The 25,104-nt window shown below is 48.6% G+C and overlaps 8 protein-coding genes across 8 annotated transcripts; 3 read left to right on the forward strand and 5 right to left on the reverse strand.

The window, feature by feature from the left end:
- Nucleotides 1–692: 692 nt before the first annotated feature.
- Nucleotides 693–6,327, forward strand: N7469_007358 (uncharacterized protein; the record flags this gene model as incomplete). Its single annotated transcript, XM_056646276.1, has 4 exons — nucleotides 693–759; nucleotides 918–2,044; nucleotides 2,097–2,538; nucleotides 2,615–6,327. 4 exons carry the CDS (start codon nucleotides 693–695, stop codon nucleotides 6,325–6,327), a joined length of 5,349 nt encoding a protein of 1,782 aa, XP_056499717.1.
- A 364-nt stretch (nucleotides 6,328–6,691) lies between these two features.
- On the reverse strand, nucleotides 6,692–7,670 carry N7469_007359 (ubiquitin-conjugating enzyme E2; the record flags this gene model as incomplete). The annotated part of the gene is made up of 2 exons (XM_056646277.1): nucleotides 6,692–7,328; nucleotides 7,378–7,670. 2 exons carry the CDS (start codon nucleotides 7,668–7,670, stop codon nucleotides 6,692–6,694), a joined length of 930 nt encoding a protein of 309 aa, XP_056499718.1.
- A 568-nt stretch (nucleotides 7,671–8,238) lies between these two features.
- Nucleotides 8,239–9,814, reverse strand: N7469_007360 (Zinc finger DHHC-type palmitoyltransferase; the record flags this gene model as incomplete). Its single annotated transcript, XM_056646278.1, has 2 exons — nucleotides 8,239–9,533; nucleotides 9,616–9,814. 2 exons carry the CDS (start codon nucleotides 9,812–9,814, stop codon nucleotides 8,239–8,241), a joined length of 1,494 nt encoding a protein of 497 aa, XP_056499719.1.
- Nucleotides 9,815–10,295: 481 nt separating this feature from the next.
- On the reverse strand, nucleotides 10,296–12,014 carry N7469_007361 (rhomboid family membrane protein; the record flags this gene model as incomplete). The annotated part of the gene is made up of 3 exons (XM_056646279.1): nucleotides 10,296–10,355; nucleotides 10,421–11,442; nucleotides 11,522–12,014. The coding sequence occupies 3 exons, from the start codon at nucleotides 12,012–12,014 to the stop codon at nucleotides 10,296–10,298; spliced, it is 1,575 nt and encodes a 524-aa protein (XP_056499720.1).
- A 1,225-nt stretch (nucleotides 12,015–13,239) lies between these two features.
- N7469_007362 (serine palmitoyltransferase small subunit family protein) lies at nucleotides 13,240–13,917 on the reverse strand (the record flags this gene model as incomplete). Its single annotated transcript, XM_056646280.1, has 1 exon — nucleotides 13,240–13,917. The coding sequence occupies one exon, from the start codon at nucleotides 13,915–13,917 to the stop codon at nucleotides 13,240–13,242; it is 678 nt and encodes a 225-aa protein (XP_056499721.1).
- Nucleotides 13,918–15,144: 1,227 nt separating this feature from the next.
- Nucleotides 15,145–17,178, forward strand: N7469_007363 (uncharacterized protein; the record flags this gene model as incomplete). Its single annotated transcript, XM_056646281.1, has 2 exons — nucleotides 15,145–16,020; nucleotides 16,084–17,178. The coding sequence occupies 2 exons, from the start codon at nucleotides 15,145–15,147 to the stop codon at nucleotides 17,176–17,178; spliced, it is 1,971 nt and encodes a 656-aa protein (XP_056499722.1).
- Nucleotides 17,179–19,080: 1,902 nt separating this feature from the next.
- Nucleotides 19,081–23,057, reverse strand: pld2 (putative phospholipase D (PLD); the record flags this gene model as incomplete). The annotated part of the gene is made up of 4 exons (XM_056646282.1): nucleotides 19,081–19,764; nucleotides 19,821–22,384; nucleotides 22,447–22,837; nucleotides 22,887–23,057. 4 exons carry the CDS (start codon nucleotides 23,055–23,057, stop codon nucleotides 19,081–19,083), a joined length of 3,810 nt encoding a protein of 1,269 aa, XP_056499723.1.
- Nucleotides 23,058–24,206: 1,149 nt separating this feature from the next.
- On the forward strand, nucleotides 24,207–24,735 carry cyn1 (putative cyanate hydratase; the record flags this gene model as incomplete). The annotated part of the gene is made up of 2 exons (XM_056646283.1): nucleotides 24,207–24,227; nucleotides 24,292–24,735. 2 exons carry the CDS (start codon nucleotides 24,207–24,209, stop codon nucleotides 24,733–24,735), a joined length of 465 nt encoding a protein of 154 aa, XP_056499724.1.
- Between the last annotated feature and the right edge of the window lie 369 nt (nucleotides 24,736–25,104).

The raw sequence follows: 25,104 nt of genomic DNA on the forward strand, positions 1-25,104 counted from the left end.
GTAGGGGTATTAGAAGTTCAGTTTGCTGCAAAACGCCAAGTTATGCAATGATCAAGTCAGCCGAGGTTGAATACAGGTCATAATTTTGGATCTGCAGGAAGAGATCAGCACTTCCCTTCTGCACAAAATAGTTAGTGTAATCTTAGTACATTTACTTTATAGTTAACCGAAGCTGTCATTTGAACTTCGTTTCATACTGTAGAACTTTCAGCAATGCACTGTATACTTGGTTATGCTATTGTGTGGATAGAATATAGTACCTTTGTACTGTATGCCCATGTTTAGGTCCCCACATAGCTTAAATGCCCTTGATTACATACAGCAGTAAAGCATACCAGATCGCGTGGGCAGGTTGTTTATGCAAGCCTTCTCATTCAATATAAATCCCATAGCCAGTCCGAAACCATTGATTACAAGCATTTCTATCATACTAATACTGTACACAGAATAACAACCACCGTTATAACTTTAGATAACTAGTTATGTTGTCTCTAGCCTGAAACCTAAGGCATAAACTGAGAACTCAACCCACGTGACCTATCCAAACGCGGTGATGCATTTTCGACGCCCGCCGTTCGAATCCACCCGACTTTTTTTTCACTTCATTTTGACGTACCAACCGCTTCATCTTGCCAACCATCCCATTTCTCCATTAACATAAATATATCGACCACGCGGGAATGCATTAAATCATGGCTCCTAGTTTGCAGGAGTTGATCGACTTCCTCCTTAATGAAGTCGCGCTTTGCGGCAACCAGGGTGCGTCGATAACAGTTAGAACTTCTTAGACCCGCTTTGCTCAGCAACTTTGTATACTTCATGCATACATTGGCCAACACCCATCCCTCGCACCACTCTATTCATTATTATCAGACTTGAACATAGTCAAAAGGATACTCATGCTCACAAATTCTTAGGCGCAACCATTTCAAAGGTTCTCAAAGCTGTTGAAACCTTTTATCAGAAAGCTTCACAGGATGCAAATGGACGGCGTCAAACTGTTGACCGTCGTTTCAAAGCAAAAGTTTGGACCTGGCTGACACACCACCCTGAAATCTCGGTTGGTCAGGAAAATGAGTGGCAGGGACTGACTCTGGAGAACATCGAGAAACTCGGCCGCGAGGGTGCTAAAGGCCCGGGGAATTCCAATGCCGAGGAAGCGGAAACAGCACCTAATGAAGACCCATCATCTGCATCATCGGCCACTCAGATTCGAATCTTTGTCTCCCCAGAACGTACATGGCATGCGATAGCCGGCCATGGACCCGATGAGACCAAGGTTCCCCACTCGGAATTCGTATTGCTTTCCATCATCGCTGCTCACAGATCCGCGGGTATTGCCCAAACCGAGCTGGTGAAGTTGAGTGGACAGGATAAACGCTCCGTCCCAAAGCGAACAGACAGCTTGCAGAAGAAAGGATATATTGAAAAACGCGCCATTCAACTGAAAGCAGCACGAACTAGTCTATGTACCCACGCGCGGTTCTTAAATACTGGCGCCGATGACCCAAACAATCAGACATCTCAAATCGCCACACAGTCCAGATCTATCATTGACTTCGAGGCATTCAACACCCAGCTTTTCGAAATTCTCAAGAAAGAACAAATCATCTCTCGTGATGACCTTAAACGACTCCTGGGATTCAATGACAGGTGGCGTTGGAAAATATTGTCTCGAGCAATCAGGAAGTTTGAAAGACTGGGCGTCGTTGAGCGTGTGAAAGCGGAATCTCAATACGAGAAGCTACACCCTTGCGTTATCCTCCGACGCGAACCTACCGCAAAAGATTTTGCGAACTTTTTCGAATTCAATGGGGGTGATCTGAGCGGTGCTGTCGATGACCAAGTCTCCGATGAGGAGGATATGGAAGTCGGCACAGCGCAGCGAAAGGCTGGTGCTGAAAAGGGCGACACAGGTGCAAACACGAAGAAACATGTCGTGAACTCCGGACCAGCCCTGCCTTCCTGGACACCGGACCGCCATATCACAAATCAGCTATTTGACATAGTTGATCAATCTGACACGAGCGGAATCACCAATCTTGTAAGTCTGTCAAGACAACACGTTGGTATTATTGCGCTAAAATTGGCTTCAGGATGTGAACCGGCTGTGCTTCGGAAATTTCTACCGAAGACCATCTGAGAACTTGCTACATCGTCTGACAGATTGTTGGCAACTCTCACAACCGCTACACCTTCGCCATTTTGCCATAGTCAGGGACTCAGACATCCAGAAAACGATTATCTTCTACAGGAACTTTTCCCGGCGAAACTTCGCGAAACGTGTTGAAGAGGGTGAAGCGTCATGGGAAGCCGTGGAAACTTCTTTGGGAAACAACAAAAAGGGCAAATCGGAGATCCCGGGGCCTGAAGCAACGGTAGAATTAGATCAATACGGTTTTCCTTTAACTCCGTCGCCAAAAGGGCTGCTTAAACACGGTAACGCAACTCTATACGAGGGATTAGTATCCTGCAACCCATCCGGTTACGGTATCACCAGCCATGATCCCACGGTGGCCTATGCAAACGGAGAATACTGTATGTTGGTTCTAGCTACAGAACTTACCCTAAAGACACAATTGAAACGAATTTGGACACTGACAGTCACAAACAGCTATCCAGGCCGGACATGTCAAGTCTCTCCCCGGCTTGTCGGCCGCGACAACCGCAGGGATACCTCGAGGCCGTCCAAAAAGTCTCGCCAAGCAACTTTCTGCTCTCAGGTCGACATTGCAGGATAGCCCTGGCCCGGGAACAGATGTTAGCCCCATTGAAAACGCACCGAAGCTCCTTCCACAAATGTCAAGATCCGCAAAAGCCAAACACGATAAACTCAGAGGTCTCTCGAGGAAGGAGAGGTTTGAGGCGTTGGGTATGGACGAGACTTGGACCGAATACAGTGCCCTGATGATGAACAAGCCTTCGCCTGGCGTTTACATTACGCCACAAGGCAAAAGAAGACCGGCAGGTAAACGACAAGGCCGTCCACGAACCAGCCGGATCGCCGTCTTCAAATCCTCCAAGCTGCGCGACCTACCATGGTTCACCAAGGATAAATCTTCGGACGACGAAGATGAAACTTTGACCACAGATGTACCTGGAGCCGTTGGAAGACTCAGCGATGAGCAGTCTGTCATAGACATTGTGAGTGGCTCAATTTCCCGACCCCAATCCTCTAGGAAACGACCTCAGTCTACCCTCGACGAAGTTGATTCCCCTACCTCGCTCCAAGACTCTACACCGTCCAAAAGACGGAAAGGCGGACCTGGGAAGCAACCTCAGCCTGCAGAAAGTGGAGATATCGAGAGTCCAGCCGTGCCAACTTCGAAGGATGTTGCTGTCTCAGAGACACCAGTTGTCGAAGTCAATGGCAATTCGTCCCAAGCTGATATTGCAGCCGAAGATCCAGCAAGCGATGAAGATCGCCAGGAAATCCCGAATAAACGGCAGCGAGTCTCATCGCCTGAGCGAGTCATTTCTCAAAATGCTTCTGTCCCATCTACACCCGCAATACCCGGAGAACCCGAGGAGCGGGTAATGGGACCACCTTCAAAGAGTGCCACGCCGGCGATGATAAATTCCCCAGTCCCTGGAGCCTCGAGGGAAAAGAAAGCGCAACCAAAGAAGGTGTCTGAGAAAGGTGGTGGCTCTATCAATCTGCTTCGAAGGAAAATCATCATGGACATTGTTGAAAAAGCTGGTGGTGCATACCCCTCTGGTCATGAAATTTGGTATCCATTCGTGACCGAATGGATGAATCTGAAATTCAAAGAGAAACCCGATTTGCGAACCGTCAAGACGGCAATCAAGTATCTAGTTGATGCTGGCAAGATTCGACAATTCACTTTCAGCGGGAGAGATAGCTCGGGTGTAATGGTCACGAAGACGATAATAGCCAAACCTGAAATGCCAGCTGACGATCCCTTAATCAAGGAAATGCAAAGCAAAGTTTTGGCTACTGATCGTGCTCATCCCAGGGTATCATACTCTCCACACATCACACTGAATCCCAGTATCTCAAGACAAAGCTCACGCCTCACTGGACAAAAGCAAGAACTGCGAGTTGAATCAAAGGCCACAGTCAGGTTGCAATCAAAACCAGCTTTTGTTCTTGCTTCTGAAAGGAGAAGAGATAGACAAGTTGAAAAGGCGCTGCTCAAGCGTCTTGTCGGACAAACTGGTCCTGAGGAGGAGGAAGAACAAGACGATGAATTTGAAGTTGAGGACCTGGGTATTCCGGGTGCCTCGCGACTCATGCGAATTCAAAGACCACCAAGAGCTGAAGAATTCGCGCCAGGGTCTCATACCAAACAAACAATCATTCTCCGACCCACGAAGGCTCATGGCTCAAGTCGGAAACAGAAGGGCTCTGTACCCAAGCGAATTATGAAAAAGATCTCCAGATTCGGGTCTTACAATCTTTTAATGAACGCAGAGCAGGTGTTCCATCCCGAGACAGGTACTTTTGGTACTCAGAGTATCCTGGGCCGGACTCGAAAGCCACCGTCGAAGAAACTTGCCGATATTGCGGACCCTATTCATGAGCTTTCTCGACTGGCAGCTGTAAATCCAGACTACCAGGACTTTCACCATACAAGTGATAAAATTTCCAAATTGGAGATTGATTATGAGGACTTACTCGGTCTGGCCAATCCCGACCAGCGTGAAAGATACATTTCTCAAACTGTTAGGAACAGTTTTCAAGGGGCTCCCATCGATGGCGAGATTCGCTTTGACGTCGATGAACCCCAATTCGCACCTGAGTTAGTGTCAAGGCGTATGAGAACCAGAAGGCGTGGGGATAGGAGGCGACTGGAACGTCAGCAAGAAAGGCGTCTTGAAACGGTGGATACCAATAATCCAGCGCGAGCAAGACTACAACCAGTATTCCCAGCCGCTCCTCGACAGCACAAGCGAAGGACATTCCAACCGATTCCAGAATCGTTGCACCGGAAGATCATGCTTGCTATTGTTGCGGTGCGGGTCCTAACAGGCGGCACGGATGCAAGACATGTCGACTGGGACCTCGTGGCTGCCTGTTTCCCAGGTCATGATGCAAGCTCTTTGATTGACAGGGCGCGAAGCATTCTCCGTCGAAGCCGTCTGCCGATTATCAAGATGCAGGATGATTTTCAAGAAAGTTTTCTGGAAGCCTATGAAAATGATCAAGTGCCTCCAATCAACTATGAGGACTTGGAAAATTACCCTTGGCCAAGGTTGATCGAATGGGCAAACTTCCAGCTTGAATTCTCAACATCTGAGCGAGCACCTTCTCTTCCCGCGACACGGGAGCAGTTCGATAGAATTTTCGAGTTGCGAGAAGAGCCTATACCTACTGCTGATGAGATTTTTACCACTACAGTGGGAATGACTGTCAACTACAGACGTGATGTGATGGCCCGGACTCCATTTGCTGTGAGACTAGACAGCGACCGAGAGACAGAGCCAAGCCAGCGACAGAAACAGCTGAAGTGGGAGGAAGTGACCAAGTCATATGTTCGGGCGAATATCGTCACACCAGAGGATACCTATGACCCGGTCAAATCCAAGACCATCCTTGAGAGGTTCGGTGACCATCGTATTCACTCGGCGGTCGAAACATTAGTGAGAGATCGTATCATCGGACAAAGCAACCGTGGCCGAGTGGCACCAGGTCGCAATTACGATATCACTGACCATCTCCTTCAACAATTAAACCGCAGACGTCTCATTGAATGCGGTATTCTCAGAGACGCGGCCCGATTTAAGGTATCGACTCTTGACTTCCAATTACAGAACAATACCACGGCCGAGGTGCAGTATAATGCCGAAGATGGTCATATCCTAGCCATACTTAATCTCTTCGCCAATGGCCGTGTGCAGATGTTCCCGCGTGGAGCTCCTCGCGACAAATTCGGTCTCGTGGATGATGGATACCTCACCCGGCAAATGGATAAGACAAAACTCCGCTTCTCGATTGATGTCAGGCCAACAAGGTCTTATGTTAGCGGTAATCCCGTCAAGGATCTCATCGCTAGTATTCCGCCCCCGTCCCTTTCCCCGTCCGAAAAGGGTGTACCGCAGAAGATTCCATTATGGATGGATCTGAATGGTCACCTTGTGGAACCATTGTGGGAAATGGGTATTGCCTCCGTCTTGGGGTGTGTGGCTGTGCGTGAGGGACTGTCTTCTCAGGGTATTAGTAGTATGATTAAGCCTGCGATGGCTGCGTGGGAGATCGAAGCGATGCTTTGTTGGTTGGCGGATGTCGGTGTTGCTGAGGGAGTGGAAAGTGGTTCGGAGAAGAGATGGAAAGTTAAGGAATGGTGGTGGATGGTACTTCCCTGATGATGCTAAACTAAACTAAACTACTTGGTGCTTAGTGCTGTGTATTAGTGTACGAGTATTTATAGACGGAAGCATGTAGTTATGAAAAGTTGAAAGATTCAATAACATCTATTCGCTAATATTCTCCCAAGCTAACTTAGAAAACAAACACATCAATTTCAATATCAAAACCATAATCTATGCCAAACGCCAGGCGGGTATCGATCCAAATAAAACCAATGCACGGCTATAGCCAGTACTTCCGGTTTCCATATCAGGAGCCTGCATGGAGGAGGTGGCTGTCTACAGCCGTGTTCCACGATGTCCATCGTGCAGAAAGTACACCGTAGACGAAGAAACAAAACAACAACGAATCACTTCATCGCTATAGATCATCGGGATCAATGGTCCGTCGAAGGATCATGATTACCAAAGCGAAGGCAACACAGATAATAGCTCGATCAAGCCATGGACTATTTGCTGGAGATGTAGTCGTTGATCGAGGGCGAGTATTAGCCTGCACAGCAGGCGAGGGATTTGGGAGAACCGAAGTTGACGGCATTGACGAGGATGGAGGTGTTGATATAGTTGTAGTCGTAGATCGCTGGGTAGACTCTGAAGGCTGCGATGTATCAGACGTATTATACTGGGAATTTGAAGAGATCTCAACCTCATGTCGAGACTCGGAATGTAGTTGAGGATTCGGAATTGTAGGAATCGCCGGCGAATCCTGTATATCGTGATCCTGACTCTTATCCCTTGCCTCATTCTCTTCCCTGGTCTTATTGTCATTCTTATTTGTATCGCCATCGTCACTACCACCACCCTCACCCTCACCCTCAACATCGACTTCAACGCCCTTCATCCGACAATTCTCCCAAACTTCCCTCATCCGCTCTTCATTCGACCCACCACACTCATGACAAACCCAACCCCTCGATAAATCCGCATACTCCCGTCTAAGCACCTCACTCCCTTCCATCCCACCAACCTGTCCTTTACTCTCCCCACTAAAGATCTCACTACGAATAGCCAGCAAAGCAGTGCGCACCCCCCCAAGCCGGTTGCCACGTTTCTTCATGGTGACCGGAGATACTAAGACATATTTCGCGATTTACCTCGAAACGCGCCGAGGGTGTGAGGAATCGGAAGGATGGTGGACGGAGTGGATAAGCGGCTGGGAATGTGATCCGACCATGATAGAGGCCCTTGGCGTATGGTGATGGACTTGGTGGACCGACGAGAGTGAAGTGCCAGTCGTGTAGATTGGAGTCGCTGGTTGGTGAGGCGGTGAAATATGGACTTGGGTTTTTATGAAGGTCTGTTGATTCTTTGAGGAGGCGGCGGGTTGAAGGGGAGGTCATTTCGTCTTATTTAAGTGGGTGTTTGTTGGATACCTCAAGACGTTGATCAGATTTCCTTTTGAAGGAGGTTGGAGGTTGGAGGAGAGTTGGAGGGAATTGAGGGTGGAGAAGATTAGATCTTCGAGGAATGCGGAGTAATCAGATGGATGACGGTCACTTCGAAATATTTTGAATATGCAAAGTACAACCTGAGATGAAGTAATATTGACACAGTATAAGACTCGGAGGATTTAAGAAACATAAGCACAAGGTAAAATATGCAGAGATTCCAAAGGATATGAATATATAAACGGATATAAATTAATATTTAGCTCGAAATCCCGAGATCCACAATGTACACGCAACGCTAGTCATACATCGAAGATGCCAACATGGCCTTTTTAACAGACCGCTGAAACCTGAACGCCATCCAATGCAGAATAACATATTGTACGTGTAGATAAAACCAAGACGAAGAAAAAAAAATCATTCCCAATCGCGCCATTCATCCGTTTCTCGATTGCGAGTTCGACGTCCCGCATCTCCAGGGTCCAAAAGTCCATTGCCCTCCACGTCGTCTTCAAAGTCACTATCCCCGGGTCTTGGTCGTGGTGACGCCGGGGCTAGGGTTTGCATTGAAACGCTGGTTGGTGGGCGCTCGGGGATATCTTGTCGTCCGCGATTGGGGCTCCAGTTCGATTGAGGGGGGGCTGGCACTTCCAACCCAGCTGCGGCTGTTGTCCATATTGCGTTGATAGAGATCGCGGTAATACTGCTGCTCTTCAGATACGGCCTGCTCCCGATCCATACGCAATCGGTCGCGTGACTCGAGGAAACGCTGGCTTGGCTCCCAACGCCACCCGTCACCGGTCGTATTGCAGATTGGAAGAGCCCAGAAGAGTGGCCGCTCACCGAAGAGGTGCAGTAGATTACGACGCCAGCCGAGATCGAAAGCGTTTGGCATCTTTTCGCTGTCCTCATCATTCAGGTATTGTTGGTACCGCTCATGTTCACGCTGCCGTTCGATCTCCGCATAGGACCGGGTCAAGGCTTGCTGCGCAGGCGTGAGGTTATTATTAGTTGCAGATGCAAGAGTAGGGCCTTGACCTGGACCGTAGGGTGCAGGAGAGAGACGCTCTTCGCCTTCCTCGGCCCTGGTTACACCAGGAATGGCATTCGCATGAGCATCGATGATCTGATTGCCGTAGCCTTGTAGTCGATGCGTCAAGCTTTCTTCATTTTGACCAGTGCTGTGCCCATTCGTGCCCTGGTCAAAGTGCTGTCGCTCCAGCGCCTTGCGCAATGGTGAGACGTAGCGTGTCTTCTCGAGACATTCAATCGTCGTCACCCCGCGCACAGCCAAGCTAATATGCCATGCCGTAAATCCTGTGAGAACGAGGCCGATAATACCGCCCAGAATGGCCAAGAGAACTACATTGACCGGGAGATATGTGTCCATATACCGAGTGTCGTTGAGAATCTCCGTCCATACCCAGATGGATGCCGTGGCAAAATCCACCCAGCAGAACAAACATGTATATACCAAGAATAGAATGAAGGCCTTATAATTATGTAGTCCGACACAAGTTGCCAGCCAGGGGCAGTGGTGATCCATCTTCAAGACACAACGCTTGCATGTCGAGCAATGGTGTGCACGGTCTGGTTTCGGACACATGCATTTCTTGCAGTATCGTGATCCGCCGGTCGAACTAACGGTGTAAGATGTAAACTCGGGGGTCTCAGCGACAGGTAAGGCGCTGTACTGGCCACGGCCATTTCCGCGACGAGTCGATAGAGGCGAGCCGGGATCAGTGAATACTGCGACGGTATAGCATGCATTCAGCATGCAATAAAAGAAGACACCGAGAATAGTACTGGGAATACCTGCGAGTCGAGCGTCCGTTAATTCAATGTCTCCGCTACACCCCCCATTTGTACATTCACGGAAAGATGAGATCCTTCATACCCAGCCAGTCACTCCGGGACTCTTTGAAACCAATACTAGCTTCAACATAGACAGCCCATGTTGTCAGACCATACACAAAAAAGAGAGGGAAGCAGCTAGCAGCCGCGCAACAGTAGCGTTCACAACGAAGAGCCCAAGCGCGAGGGCGCCGTTTCGGCCATGTAGGCGAAGTTGGCGGCGAAGAGGCCAGGGTGGCCATGACTGATGCTTGCTCACTCAAGCGAAGGGCGGGTGATGGGCATCGAGAAGTGTTTGATCAAGGAGAGGTTTAACTATGAACTTCCGCTGGAGTTGAGTTGCATCGGGCGGTTCTCAGGGACGTTCGTAAGCAGACTTACTCAGCCACCTCAGCCACGCCGGGTCTCGCGGCTCTCCACTTAAATCAGCCTTAAGACTATGCAGTATACAGTACTATGTACAAGTCAGGTGGGTCTTTAATTTTTTGGCGCATTTGGGTGATCGTCTTGGGTATGATTGTATTGGCTTAAGATATGTTCACTCTCTCGAAGGGTATGTAATGGTTTATTCAAGACAATGCAGTCTGGTATAGTAAGGCAGTGCACCTGCATTTGCATGCCTGGTTTTTATTTACAGATATCTCATGAAGCGCATGGGTTATCAAACCAAAATGAACGCCAGATATGGTGGATGAAGGGATAAGAAAGAATAGAGATGGCTGTTTAGTTGGACTTTGTCGTAGTCGTAGTGGTGAGTTCCTGGTCACACCATCCATTGACGGGCTAATGCGGAAATCAGTTAGTATAAGATAAAATAAAAAGGCAGGTGACGTTTGATATGCACTTACCAAGCAACTCAGGCGGTAGCACCAAGAGCAGTTGGATTTAGGGTATCGGTAGAAATCGACGATCAACATGATGAATCCAATCAACACGGCGACAAGAGCACCAGCTCGGATCAACCACCAAGCCCACCACAGGGGCTTCCGACCTTTAAAGAAGTTGAGAGGGGTTTTCTTGTTGTTATCATCGGAAGATGAGACCATGCCTCCACGACCCTTGAAGAAGTCCATAAACGAGGTTGTCACGCGGCGCTCCTCTGGAGGTCGGGCCGCACCGCCGCTCATCGCAACATAAGGTTGACGTGCAAGGCCGATTCGCTCTCGCAGCGCATTAGGGGATCGCATGATACAGAGCCCGATTGCCAAACCCATGACGAATCCACCAATATGAGAAAAGTTGTCCAGGTCGGGAAGGAGGCCGAGTACGAACGAAACGGCGATACCCAGGATCATGATGATCAGTTCCATCCATCGAGATTCACGATTCGGCCAGTCGTAGAGCAAATCAAGTAGGAACAATGCCATGATGCCGAACAATGCACCCGAGCAGCCGACACTGGGCTCCGTCTGAGAAGCGTAGTTTCCACCAAGCACGTATCCAAAAATACCACTGGCAAAATAGGCCAAGGTGAATCGCCAGAAACCAATCAAGCGCTCCATATCAGTGCAGATGAACATTTGGGCGAAGAGATTAATGGCGATATGGATAAATCCTCCGTGCAAGAATATGGGAAGGATGAAGCGGAACCATTGGTTTGGCGCGGGGTTTGTATCTAAGTCAATGCCTTGACCGGGGTTGGGAACTCCACCAAAACCGCAGAGCTCGGAAAGTGTGCATTTTTGTTCGTTCAGTTGGCTGGTGGTGGCATTCGGACAAGTGAAGCTGATGGGCTCGCCTGCATCCTGGATACCTGGCGTACTCTTCATGCACGGGGTAAATCGAGCGCCCATGTAGATCTGCATATAAGCCGATGGGCCCAGGAACGGGTTGTTGGCAGGCTTTGTGATTGGTGATCCGGTCATTTGGCCTATGGAAAGCAGAAAGTAATAGGTCAGAAGGATTTGTTGCAATATTTCGCAGTCAGTAACTGGACAGGCGGAACTCACTGGTCTTCACCAATTCAATAATGAATGTAACAATCATCGCTACCGTCAAAATCCATGTCGCCCACGCAGGCTTCTTTTTGAAAAATCCCCGCTTCTTTTGACGAGGATCGCCACGACCCCGGTCTTCGACTGCGCCAGGGGAGGGCGGATAAGGCGGGTACGGATTGTACTGAGTTTGCTGTTGCTGCCATTCTGGGTTGTTGGGAAATTGTGTTTGCGCCTTGAGAGGGATGTTCTCCGAATAATGATCACCATCTCGTACTGCTCCAGCAGCATAGTATCCTCCATCCGATGCAAACGATTGTTGACTCTCGCGGTTGTGGTAGGGGACGGAGGGGTCGTCGGGATGAGATGGGTTGTAACTCGCATAACCCAGTCCAGGGGCAGTAGTGGCCGCGCCAGTAGCCGGAGTGGCAGATCTCCCCGGGTTAGCTTGATCGTAAGCCGGGGGACTAGGAATATTTGAGTGGTAATAATCGTTGTTGGCGGCCATGGTGGGCAAGCCGAGGTTGTTAGGAAGAACAGGGGATGGACCAGGCAGTCGGAGGGCGTTATGTCGTGTGAGCAATAGAGGGAAAGAGAGACTAGTCGAAAAACGAAGGTATAGGGCCCTGTTAGCGATCGAAAGGGCGATATTTGATGGTGGGAAGTTGACAAAAATGAAGAATAAAGAATTGAGAGTGAAAGGGTAGGCAGTCACATTTGGGGAAGTTATTTTTGGGGCGGATCATCAACACAGCCGCGCGGCGAGGGCGTGCGTGTCTTGCCTAGTCAAGCCTTACGTTGACGACCGTTTCTGGGCCAGCACTAGAGGGGATAATGATTTGATCGGCTTAAATTTTGCCTCATTGACTACGAAGTACTACTCTGTTATCATTATATCAAATTAAAGATGATTTATTTCTCGGTTTAACGGTCAGTCAAATTCTAGATGGGTCAGAGTGCGTGGAGATAATATAAGGTACCCAAATGCCACTCATTCAGGTACAAAGTACATACTACACAGTTCTGGATAAGGCTCTCAGTAAACAGAGAGCGATTGCTCTACCTAGCATGGATGATATTGCTCTCCGCTTGACTTCAATTATATATTTCTGACAAGCATAACGTCAAAGGCCTTGGAGGGTACCGTTCTGGACTATTGCAGAAACACAACTAGTATCAAATGATCACTATTCAGGTAGATGTCCATGGGATGGAGTACCTGATCTATCAGTGCGTGGAAAAACAGCCATACGAACAATTCTTCACCGCCCGATTACAGCGCCAAGCCTGACGATCGCTCAGCCTTCCCGCTAGCACGAGAATCCAGTGGAGATGCCCAACGAAGCTTAGGCTGAAGAATCTAGACAGTCTACTGTGTACTGGTATACATGCATGTAGGGCGGAAAGCAGGTTATGATAAACCGGTTGTACTCAGTTGACATTAAGTATTAGAATGGGTAGCCATATTACTGTACACGAGTCATGTACCCACTGCAGCAACTATAGTCTCCTCCAGGTATCCTGGTATCTCGAGTCGTGATAGGCTGGGCTGAGATTCGTGGTGATCGTTTTTATGTCGTTAATTTCGGGGGGGAAAATGGGTGAATATTCCCATCCCCAGCGCGCGTCATCAGGTCGGTCCGGTCGCTCAAACGAATGTGGTATGCCTCCCTCGAAGGTTCCTTAAAAAACGCCAAGAAAAAAGCAAAGGAAAGGTAGGAATTCAAATGCAATCAAAATTCACGTGAAGCCGAGACCGAGTCGAGCAGAACAGGAATCTGTATTCCGCAGAGATTTCTCTCTCCCGCGAATGATTCTCGGAACGCGTATACTGTGTATAGCTTCAACGCGAAAATTGGGATAAAATCCGGGGTATTTGGTGGTACAAGATGGGAAGAATCTCCATAAAAAGAGAAAGTTAAATCAGGTCTAGTCATCACGAGGCCAGGGGGGGTCTCGGCAACCGAAGTAGTTGTGAGGGGATTTCCATGCATATCCATCATTCCGAGCGGAGTGCTGACTTGGCCGTTATGACCTGTCACCAACCACACTAGACGAGCAAGCTTGTGGAAGAGTACCGAAGGGAAGCAGAGTAACAGGGCCCATGTTAGGAGACTCAAGACAACCAGGACAAAAGTATTGGCGACACACTTCTCACTTGGAGTCATGACGTAGAGGCCGAAAGTGACTTCATATCGGTAGTATTCAAGTCGGACGCGATCAACTATACGGCGAAGCGGGTTACGACTTTTCTTGCATAATGCGGCTGAGGAGTTGGTCATGGAAGATGAGTACTTCGTTAGAAGCTCATCCATGGCCGCCGGCTTATGCGACATGTGTGTGGTCACGGTCGCCGTTGGCGTGTGAGTATAGAAGGATTGCATCTCGGTCGTGGTTGTCATTGTCGACATCGCGCGTCGATCTGGTTGCCGATCTTCTCAAGGAACAAAAAAGTGGAGTGAAATGAGACAGCAAGGATATTGTAGGAGGGAAGTAGCGGATAGCACGTTCGAGGCCGATTGTGGTCCCCTTGAATTATATACAATGCATACACAAAATTTGGGGAGGGAAGGGGGTCACACGGGCAGCAGTTTCCCCCGGAATTAAGTCGGATAACCAAAAAAATGACCAAATGGAAAGTGAAATTCCCACACGCCCTCGAAACTGATCGGAAGCTGCGGATGTAGGCGGATGTGCACAGGCCACACTAGTGAAGTCGGATCGACAAAAAGGAGTGTGGGAGATCACGATGTTAGAGTACAAGAGTAGAGGGAGGGAGAAGGAGGGGGGAAGGGGAAAGGAAGGAGTATATAAATGAGAGAAAAAGAAACTTGGAATGAAGTCATGACAAAAGGAAGGCTGAAGCAAAAGAGCAGGGAGCAAAAAAGAAAAAAAAAAAACAAGGCCGGAAAGGGGCCGATTGAAGCCTAAACAGGCAATCTGAAGAATGGGAAATCGGAAATGTCGGCAAGGTGGATGCACTTCGGCGTCAAAAATCGGAGACTATTCAGCCCTAGAAGGATGGACCCAACTTGGCAATTCCCATTTACATTATTAATGGGAAATGGGGACAAGTTGAAGGAATGGAAGTAGTAGAGAAACCGGTTTTTTTTCACAACTGAGAAAGACTAGACTGAAAATTGAGTTACATTTATACTACACCAAACCAAATCAAGAGAAAAATGAGGTCGAAGGGAGAAGCCGAGTAAAAAAAGGCTTTTGATAGTGCCGATCGCGGGAGTCGCCAGGTACAAACCGTGGTCGGTGCGTAGTACCATGTAGGTGTACTCCGTAGTATTGAAGGTAGTATGGACTCTACTACTGCGTTGAATATTCAATGTATATATTATTTAGATCGGTAGATAGATATAAATTGATTAATTGTAATTAATTAGTTACTGAATATAATATAAAATAAAATAAATCCTCTGGTCTATTCAACCATACAGTAAATACTGTATGTATAACTACTGGTGATGCTCTGAAATTGCTATGTAAGCCATGACATCATCTTTCCCCGCCCGATTCGGCAAGCCCCCCCTCAACTCCGACTCAACACGAACAAACTCCCCCGCGGACTTTGTGGACAGTAAATAGTGTAAATAGTGCAGCCCGAAGAACCACCCCTCTTCCACATCATGGATCCCAATGATCCACTTGTCCAGGCCCTTCCACCAGCAACCGATTACTTGACTTATCTCACTCTCCTCGAATACCAACTGACCCCCGAACGCCTTCCACTCTTGCACCAACTCCTTCAAGATGAGCGTCTTACCACCAATATCGGCTGGGACCTTGTCAAGCTCCTCCTACCGATGCTCCCCGCGTCCACGGAATGTCTTCAAGATGTCGCACGCCTGGGCAACCCCCGAGAGGTAATCCTGCGCGTCGCCGAAGCGCTTGAGCAGCTTCAGCCGGAGGATGGTGATAACGACGAACTCGTGGACGAGGACAGCAATGCAGACAAGTCGCTTCCAACACATATCCTCCAATTCAACTGTCTGCTCGCCATGCTATCCGTTCTCCACAATCGCATTAAAACGAAAGCTCCCAGTCGATTCATTGCGACTTCTCTACAGGCGGCATTGGAGGCTTATGAGACTATGCCCTGCGACGAGACAACCCTCGCCCTACTAGAATTTCTCCGCGATATATCACCCAGCAAACGGCCCGCTCCGCCCCCTCGAACCCAGAGCCAGTCGAGTGTCTTGCGCGTCGATGCTGCATCGGCTCCAGATCCGGAGGCAGAAGTCCAGTCGCGATCAACCTCGCCGTCGCCTGCGGCCGATAACGAAACACTTCTCGTGCGCAAGTTCATTCAATTCGGCCTAGTCGAGCTACTCAAATATTATCTTTTGAGCTTCTCTGGCCCTCTGGACCCTGGGATGTCTTGGACTGTTCGAATGCAGGAGAAGCTTAACCCCAACCTGCGCTTGCCTGAGCAGTCGCAATTGGATGCATACATCAAGAGGAAGGAATTGAAGGAGCGGGACATGATCATGGGAAAGGTTGTGGTAGGTTGAATCCATTGATCTGGACAATATAAAAGCACCTTGCTTAACTATCTCTTTCTCTAGGCCCTCTCGCGAGATGTTGGAATCGAGAGTAACGATCTTGTATCAATCATCTCACGATCCGCGGCAGACCAGCCACCTCCACTCGACTTTGAAGAACCTCCCATTACCCCCAATCAGATCCCACTCGAGCGTCATGGCTCTCTTCTGCTACTGGCCGCACGCACAGCAGGTGCCACACTTTTCGCGTCCGGGCAGCCAATTCCGACACTGCCTGTCTTTCCCGAGCTAGCGAAAATCTTTTCTCACTTTGTCGGGGGCCAGGACAATCTTGACGAAGTGGCATTCGGTCAACCGCAAGCCTTGCTCGACTCACTATTGACTCTCACCGTCCTCTCAACATCACAAGAAACCCCCGCCCCATCCAATGAAACCGAGTTCAAGAGCTTCGTGACTATCCTGACGGCTTGTACTGCCCGCCAGAGCCACGGAATCGTCCGCCAGATCCCAAATATCGTTGTTCACAGCCATCCATCGCAACTCACACGGTTCAAGCTCATCCGTACTGTTTTAGAAGACAATCGTCTGAGTCCAGCCCGCGATAGCGCCATTACCTGGCTGAGAAATGAGCTCCTCGATGCACCACCCGAGTCAACAGATACTATTTTCCGCGATCCATTGTATTTCTGGGTGCTATTCCCTCTGCTCTTCAGCTCTGTCAAAACAGCCTCATCTACTCCAGATCTCGTACAGAACTGGACCCGTCTCACTCAAACTGATGGTCCAGCCCTTCATTCCGCATTAAATCTCTACTACCTGACGCTTTCCTCTCAGTCTCTCCGAAGCCAACTTCATCTCGAAAAGACAGCCAAATTCTTCCGCGCCGAGGTGTTGAGCCCTCTGCGGGAGGTATTCCGCTCCTTTGAGAGTGATCTTACTTCTAAGGGAGGCGATGGATTAATCGAGGCTGCTGTTGGTGAGGAAATGTGCCAAGTCGGTATTGATAGATCTGTTGGTTTGATCGGTCTTATTCTGGATCAGATTGAAGATTTGATTAATGAAGCGTTTGGTCCTGACGAGGCTGATCTCAAGAATTATTCGGAAGCGGAGGAAAAGAGGTTGGAGGAGATACGCAAGGAGACTTTGATTTGGAATTAGTTAGATTTGCTCCTGGTTGAGCGCTTGAGTTAGTACAGTACAATACAGCATATCTCGAAAGTGGTGTTAACACGTTTAGCCTTGAGTTGCTTCTTCAATATGGAACCTTAGTATTCGCTAGTCTTCACTGGGAATGAGTCTCTACATCTTTGGCATAGAACGAAGGAGGAAAATGACAGTGGTAAATCAATAGACAAACCCCGCTCTACAGGGATATTTACTTTCAGATTATACTGTCATACCGAGCAAGGGCTATAATTTGGACTACGATTTGAAGCTACAAGAGAAGAAGTTTGGGGAATGGTTACATTCAAACTAACTGCCACGACCAGCAAGGATCAAAAAGAAAGATAAATAAAACGAATCAAGCAAGCATCAACAACCCAAAACGAAGACATGAGAATCATCACCACAAGCCAAGAGGAAAACAGCCATCACCCGAGATAATATTTTAGTTCCATCTCCCGAAAGCGCAGTAAGAATGAGCAATGTAACCTATAACCCGCGATTCCTAGATTATCTTCATCACCGGTGACACGTCCAAGGGAAGGAAAAGACAGACAGACAAGAGCCCAGTCTGATTCAGGTGTAGTGTGAGTGAGACGAGTCGACTTTATCCGGAGAATCACCACAGCAAACAAAAGAAGGCAAGGCGTACCAACTGTCAGAAAGAATGACTGGACGGACGAAGTGAAAAAAAAAAGATTGACTGGTCGTGTTATTCGAGAAGGTGATTTGATAATGTGGAGTAGATGGTGTTTCTCAAGAATTCATGGTGACAATCGAATGGAATTAAGTCTTCATTGTAACCGCAGAGTAGACCGTCGAGGCAGGTCTGTCATTACGGCTGGATTGAGGATATCGTTGATCGTGTGCGTGTATGTAAGGTATTTACATGACAACGCAGCCAGCACCAGGGGAGGCTGTAAGAGAAGGGCCAATTAGTAAAGTGATCAAGATGATGAAGCAAAGTGTGAAGAATGCGAGACACATACCCTTGACAACGGCGGAGTTCTGGATCTGAGCAGGAGACATGTTGATGGATGAGATTGGGCTTTGAAAAAGCGAAAGATTGGATTGGAGTTAAGTGGATTGGAATGATGATTGATAGCGGATGAAGAAGAAAAGATCTGGTCGAGGGGAATTTACTAGATATTTATACCCTTTGGAGTCGAGGGATGGAGGTGACCTTTCCTCCAAGTGTTCCCTTGAAGTTCGAGACTGTCGGAACTCAAAGTGTACAGTCCATTGTTGGAAACTTCCAAGATAGAGTTTCGTAGAAGCTAGTACCTAGCTCTGAGATTGTCCTTATCCCTTGTGGCGTTTTCTTAATATTGTTGCTCGTAATGTGAAAGCAGGTGGCGAGCTTGGTTGGATCCGGAGGCAGCATCTAGAGCTTGATAGCATGTCGGCTTCTCCGATAGGAGATTTTTGCAATTCAGCCACGTCGTTGAACCATTATAGTGAGGATGCAAGTGAAGTTGAGTTTTCGCTTTCATGCCAGTATGCCACGAGGTTGGCATCTGATATCTGTGAACAGGAAATCTCCGGGTAGGTACCTCACAAAAAAAGAAGAACAATATTAAGATACCTTGAGTACAATCACTCGAGGTGAAAGAAGCTTAAAGTGTCTATGTAGAGGTGGGAAAATCCAGTGAACGAAAGTGAGGAGGTTGAATGGAAATCCTTAATATTGTTCTCGGAGAACAATCGTCTTGGCGGCGGGAAGTTAGGGCTAGACGGTTGCCACCCAATTTTGAAAACACAGAAAGCGAAGGGAGAGGAGATACGAGGAAACTAGAAACTACATTCTGCATTCTCAAGAGATAAAATGGTCAAATCACTATGTTCAATTTGATGCTGTGATAAATGATTGCAAAATCGTATCGACATTAAATGCCATCAAGTATAGATGGGCTCGGTCAGATCATTCAAAGTTAACCCTTCCTTCGCAACATCCTCCTCAATCAAGAACATCAAGGGCATCTCCACTAGAGTTCCCTTCACCTGGCTAAGCAGTTCTTTGACCTGCTTAGCTCCCTCCGCACCAGGAGCGAAATCATCTCGCACAACGTGGCCCCACTGGAACCGAGCCGGCTGACGAACGTGTTGTCCATCAGCTTGTCGATCCGCATCATGGAAATAATACTCATAGAACTCCTTGTAAGTTGCCCAGTTACGCACGCTATCGTCTGGAACCGCGTGGAAGACCTTTCGGAAGACATCGGTGTTTGTTCGTGCCCGCGTGTTCCACATACTTTGCAGAGTGTCAGCGAGCGGGTCAGCAACAATTCTGCTCTCGGGAGAGTCGAAGTCAAAGTTGTTGGGGATTCCGACGGGTTCAAAGTTCGCGTCTGGTCGCTGGCAATCCTGAGGTGGCAGAAGTCCAAGGTGTTTGCGGAACAGCTCGCGACGGAGGGACGAGGCAAAGCGACTGGCGACCCATGGCTTTCCGTTCATGCTGGACTGCACAGGAGTAAAGTCTTCGATGATGACCGCAATCTCGGAGTCATGGTCGCCCAGCTGGGAGCGATCATTCAAGTTCGCGGATCCGCAGATAACTATCCGGTCATCGGCAATCATCACCTGCAATAAAGTTAGAATCGAATGTTAATTTTATGTCGTTAATTAGAAGACCATACCTTGGAGTGCACGTAAAGCTCTTCGCTCACGAATGCATCGATCTCAGCATCCGGATGACCATCCCATGGGACCTTGCGAATATCCTCTCCGTTCAGCATATAGCACGAGCTGACGCTGTCCCACTTGTCAGAGCCAGAGCCTTTACTACCTTGAACTTGGTGTGCGGCTTGCTGATACTGTTCAAATGGGGCGCTGGTGTCAAAGGCGCTACGAGTAGCACCTTGGGCAGGAGCAGGAGCATATCCACCAGGACCGGCGGTATTCACATCATATTGTCTCTGGGCATTGCCGTAATTGACACCACTCTGCTGCTCTACAGCGGCCAGAAGACCGGCATCATTGATGCGATCGTAGTTGCGCAGGTTGTAGAAGCGGATGTATTCCATGGGGTTGAACCCCTCCTTAGCAATGAGTTCCATGATACTGTTACCACCCCTGTTGATCGAGTTGTATTGGAACTCCATGATAGCGCGAGTTCCAAGTGTCTCGTCGTCGCGCAAATCTCCTGCAAAGCATGGAACAGAAGGAATCACGACGATTATCTTGTACTTCTGACCTGCACGAGCAGCACGTAGAATACGTTCCACAATTGCTGCACCGATCTTGTTCTTCACTGGGTGCTGTTGATCTCCAGTTGCCGTGATGAAGAACTGGTTCTCGATGTACAGGAAGTGCTCGCTGTTCTTGATGACAGCTGCGTAGGCATCTTGAATAGAATGCTCCAGAGGGCTTCCATTGCTCCATTTGGAGCAGCTGCGCACGATTTGGCAAGACATGTTGCCACGGTTCTGCGAGGTGGGACGACCATAGGTGGTGAGTCGATCCTGATACGTGTGGATTTGACCAGCTAGCTGACCCCGAAGACTGTTTCCATAGTGTGTGATGTCCTCGCGGAGACGACGAGGGGCAAATCCCCGTTCTTGGTCTCCGCCGTGATGGTAGTCGCTGATTCCACGAGTGCCAGATTGTGCGTTCTCCTGACTCGGTGGAGGCGGGTAATACGGAACCTGGCTCTGGCCCTGAGTGGACTGAGTCGGGTTGGGCGAGTGAGATGGGGGAGGCGCATAATATGGTGCTTGGCTCGGGCTTTGTTGCTGCTGGGGCTGATAGTTCTGGCTGGCAGGCGACTGGCTTGGGGGAGGACCAGCTGGAGGCGGAGGGAAAGAATCACCAGTGTAAGTATAATGAGGAGAACTTTGACTCGGAGTGTGGCTCGAGTAGTTCGGTGGGGAATGGGAATTGCTGCCAGGTAGCTCAGTCGGGGGAGGTGGGTAATTTGAGGAATTACCGCCTTGGTATGTTTGGTATGAGGGAGTAGATGGCTGTTGGTGCTGGTGTTGCTGAGGCGGCTGTGGGCTAGCAGATGTCTGACCTGGAGGAGGTGGGTAGCTTGGAGTGTTTCCAGACCCAGTCTGCCAGGATGGGGTGGAACTCTGGTGCTGGTGCTGGGGCTGCGGGCTAGAAGGTGTTTGGCCCGGAGGGGGCGGGTATGTGGGAGTACTTCCAGACTGATATGTCGAGGGGTTGTAGGTATGTTGCTGGTTCTGGTTCTGCTGAGCCTGACTTGGAGGTGGTGGGTAAGTCGGCGTGCTACCAGTTTGATATTGACTAGATGAAGTGGAACTCTGTTGCTGAGACTGTGGTGGAGTAGACGTCTGAGCAGGTGAGTAGGTAGGGGTTGAAGTACTTCCTGCTTGCCAGGATGGCTGCTGGACATGGGGACTAGCTTGGCCCGAAGGATACGGACTTTGTGGCTGTGGAGTTTGCTGCTGTTGCTGCTGCGGTTGGGGACTAGAAGATCCCTGCTGACCAGTAGACATGGGCCGTCCGTATAAGGCTAGTCTAGCATATCGCGATTGCTGGCGGACTTTGTATTTGGCGTCGTAAATGAAATTCCATCGCTCAACGAAGTGTCGACGCAGATCTTCGACGACAACACCATGCAGGCTCACCGAGATATCGGACCACCCCATTCGAGACATTGTCTTTCGATCAAGCTGGTTGTTCTCCCAATGAGAAACATCATGGAAATCAAGAACCCGAGAGTTATTGTAATCTTGGCCCGGGAAGACATTTTGATTGAGATCAGATGGGTGAACATCAGAGATAGCATGTTGGTGAGTATCCCAGCGTCCAAAGCACATATCCAGGCCACCCATGAAAGCAGTTTGGCCATCAATCAGGCACAGCTTCTCGTGGTGGGCCCAATACAAGATAACATCATCGTTCATTCCATAGAGGCCTTTCAGTGCATCCTTTGACATCTTGCTGAGACTTGCCGAGTCCAAAGACAGGTTTTGGAAGGATGAGGTGATCGACGAGGTAAGCTCTTGACGATCAGGCAGATGATCCGGATGTCGGAAGACAGCGATATTGGGATGAAGAGCTTCGAGAGTGTGCTTTGTATGTGCGGAAGAAAGTGTCAAAGCTTGAGTCACTTCCTTGTAGACAATGATATTAACCCGGACACCACGTTGGGCGGCAGCTTGTAGCATTCGGTCCAGTCTGTATTGTTCATTCTTGGCCGGGGGCCTTCTCAGGTAAAGTTCCGGGGATAGCCACCCTAGGATAATGGTTAGAAGAGGCTCAAATAATCAATAGGGGATAGTATAAATCGATGCTCACAGTCAAGGATCCAAATGGACTCGCGCGCATTCTCCAGGGCTCTTGAGACGGCCCAGAAATAGCTGCACCCATCGACGTACCATTTCACATCGTTATGCTCTCGCGGTGGAGCAAAGCTCCCAAAACGATGCTCTGCGGTGGGGTTTGCTGCACCATATTGCGCATATGCTTGTGGATCGATGGTGTTACCCAGCTTCTGTGCCATCTCCGTACCAAGATCCGTTACAGCGCCCTGGATCTTCCCCAGGAAACCCCCGATCTTATCCTCCTTTGGCGGGCGCCCTTGGTTCTGATACCCATGGGGCTGCTGTCCTTGGTACCCCGGTTGCTGCTGATATTGACCAGTATTTTGGCCTTGGTTGCTATAACCGTACGGGTTCTGGGAATGTTGCTGCGATCTTGTTAAATCAGTTCTAGGAGTAAATGATTGCAACACATACACCATGGTTTCCGGACTGGCCATGACTCTGGCCGGAACTCTGGTGAGTCTTGTAGGTATCCTTGAGCTTCTTGAAGGTATCGCTCAGTCCCCGCGAGGAACCCTCAGTGGACGAGCCGCGCTGTGATTCATAATAACGGCCATAGGCCAGATCATCATCTTGATGCGACATGACGATGTTTGAAAAGAAGGAAAGGGAAAAACAATAAAAAGATCAGCCGAGAAATGATTTGGGCGGGGGGGGGGGATTTGTTTTTTAAATAGTGAAAAGATGCCCCGCTGCCCAGCCACGATGGATCCCGTCGTGGCTGAGTTAGACATGGACTACTCCATACAGTCTATGGAGTTAGTGCACTATGGTAATTAGGCTGCGAAATTGTGTAGGATTCCTTTCTCAGCTGCTAGCGCATTGCTTACTCGATTTTGCCTAGCTTTGGTAGTTGTACTCGATAAAAGGTGTCGGATATTTGGTACAGCTATCACTACTCGTATGCAATCTGTGCTGCTGCATGTACGACATACTAACCTGCTCCATACATGTTTAGTTTGTATTGAGGCTTCGTGTTGATGCGGGCGTGTCACAACGTGGGCGGATCAGCCGGGACTCCACAATGCCGATCGTGCGTTTCCGGTTGCGCGCATGTTGGATGATGATCAACTGATTAGTATTTTGAGTGTCAAGTGCTGATAGAAATGGTTTCAGAGAATTTTAGTTGGCTAATGTTCAACAATGATAATACATAATCATGATAATCCTGGAGGTTTGAATAGTCCTTTTTGCGTATACTACTAGGTTGACTACAATGACATCACACTAGTAATGTAAACAAACATCGGAAATCGACAGAAAACAATAAGAGGAATATAGTGCGGTCATGCAATCAATTGCTGGATATGTTAATGTCGAGAAGATATTGCAAAGAACAAGAATAATAATAGGCTGGCTTCCACAAGGTAGTTGTACTGAGTGGAGGTATATGCACGATGCGATCAACCCACGGAGTACATACTATGAAGTATATACGGAGTAGTATGGATGCGTCGAATAGTTTAGGTCTAGATTATCATTTATAATTCTCAGGGCAAACGAGCTAGCATAATATGAGAGAATAGGATAATTCGATAATGAATCTGGATATATTCAGTCCCACAACTCCTAGTAATCTCCACAGCGTATCAAGTTCTCCTGCAATCCCCGCACGAGATTGTCCACTGCCCCGCAACTTCTCACCGTGAAGACAAGCTGCCCCTCCTACAACTCTCCTGTAGCTCTGCTTCTCCTTCAATACATCCTCTGAATCTATCTGAATTGGCCGGAATAATGTCCCTCGCCACTCTTCATGTAAGCAGTTGACTTTAGAGTTCGACCGCATTGAACAGTACTGATATATGATTTATATTATTAGACTTCCCAACACCCAAACCTGCCCACCGCATCGGCGACCCTTTTCAGGGCCAAGGAGGCAAAGAAATTGAGCTTTGAGCAGATTGCTGCACATCTTGGTCGTAACGAGGTTGCCGCTGCTGCTATCTTTTATGGCCAAGCCAAGGCCTCCCCGGAAGATATTCATAAGCTCGCTTCCTTACTCCAGATCCCTCAGCAGCCATTAGAAGAGCAGTTGAGTGGATTCCCTGATCGAGGCCGCTCTGTCGAGATGCCTCCAAAGGAGCCCCTTATCTATCGTCTATATGAGATTGTGCAGAACTATGGGTATGCGTATAAGGCGGTGCTGAATGAGAAATTCGGCGATGGTATCATGAGTGCTATCTCTTTTTCGACCAAGGTGGAGAAGGAGACTGATGAGGATGGAAATAATTGGGCTGTTATCACTCTCCGAGGGAAATGGTAAGTCAATTTTGATGCTATTGATATATCTAACGTGATAATTGACGAAGGTATAGGCTGCCCTTCTCGAGGTTCTAAAATGGGAAAGGGAATATTAGAGAGAAGATGATGTTCAGTTCAACGTAAAAGATATTTTATTTTACCACATCGAAATACAATCTGAATCATTGGATTCATTTCCTCAGAGTACTAAGTAATCATGCTGTTCCCGCCTTTGGCCGACAGTGAATAGTCGAGGCCACCCTCCGCCTGCCACTTCCACCTTCGACTCCTTTCATCTTCCTCAACATTCCAACTTGTTCATTCCAACTTTACCCCAATTACAACGACTTCACATATCCACCCAGTTTGACAACTTGACAATGGCCGAAAA

The sequence above is a fragment of the Penicillium citrinum genome (assembly GCF_028827155.1).
Source record: "Penicillium citrinum strain IBT 23319 chromosome Unknown utg000006l:1.0-3011923.0:1.0-3012962.0, whole genome shotgun sequence".
NCBI classification, from domain to species: Eukaryota; Fungi; Ascomycota; class Eurotiomycetes; order Eurotiales; family Aspergillaceae; genus Penicillium; species Penicillium citrinum.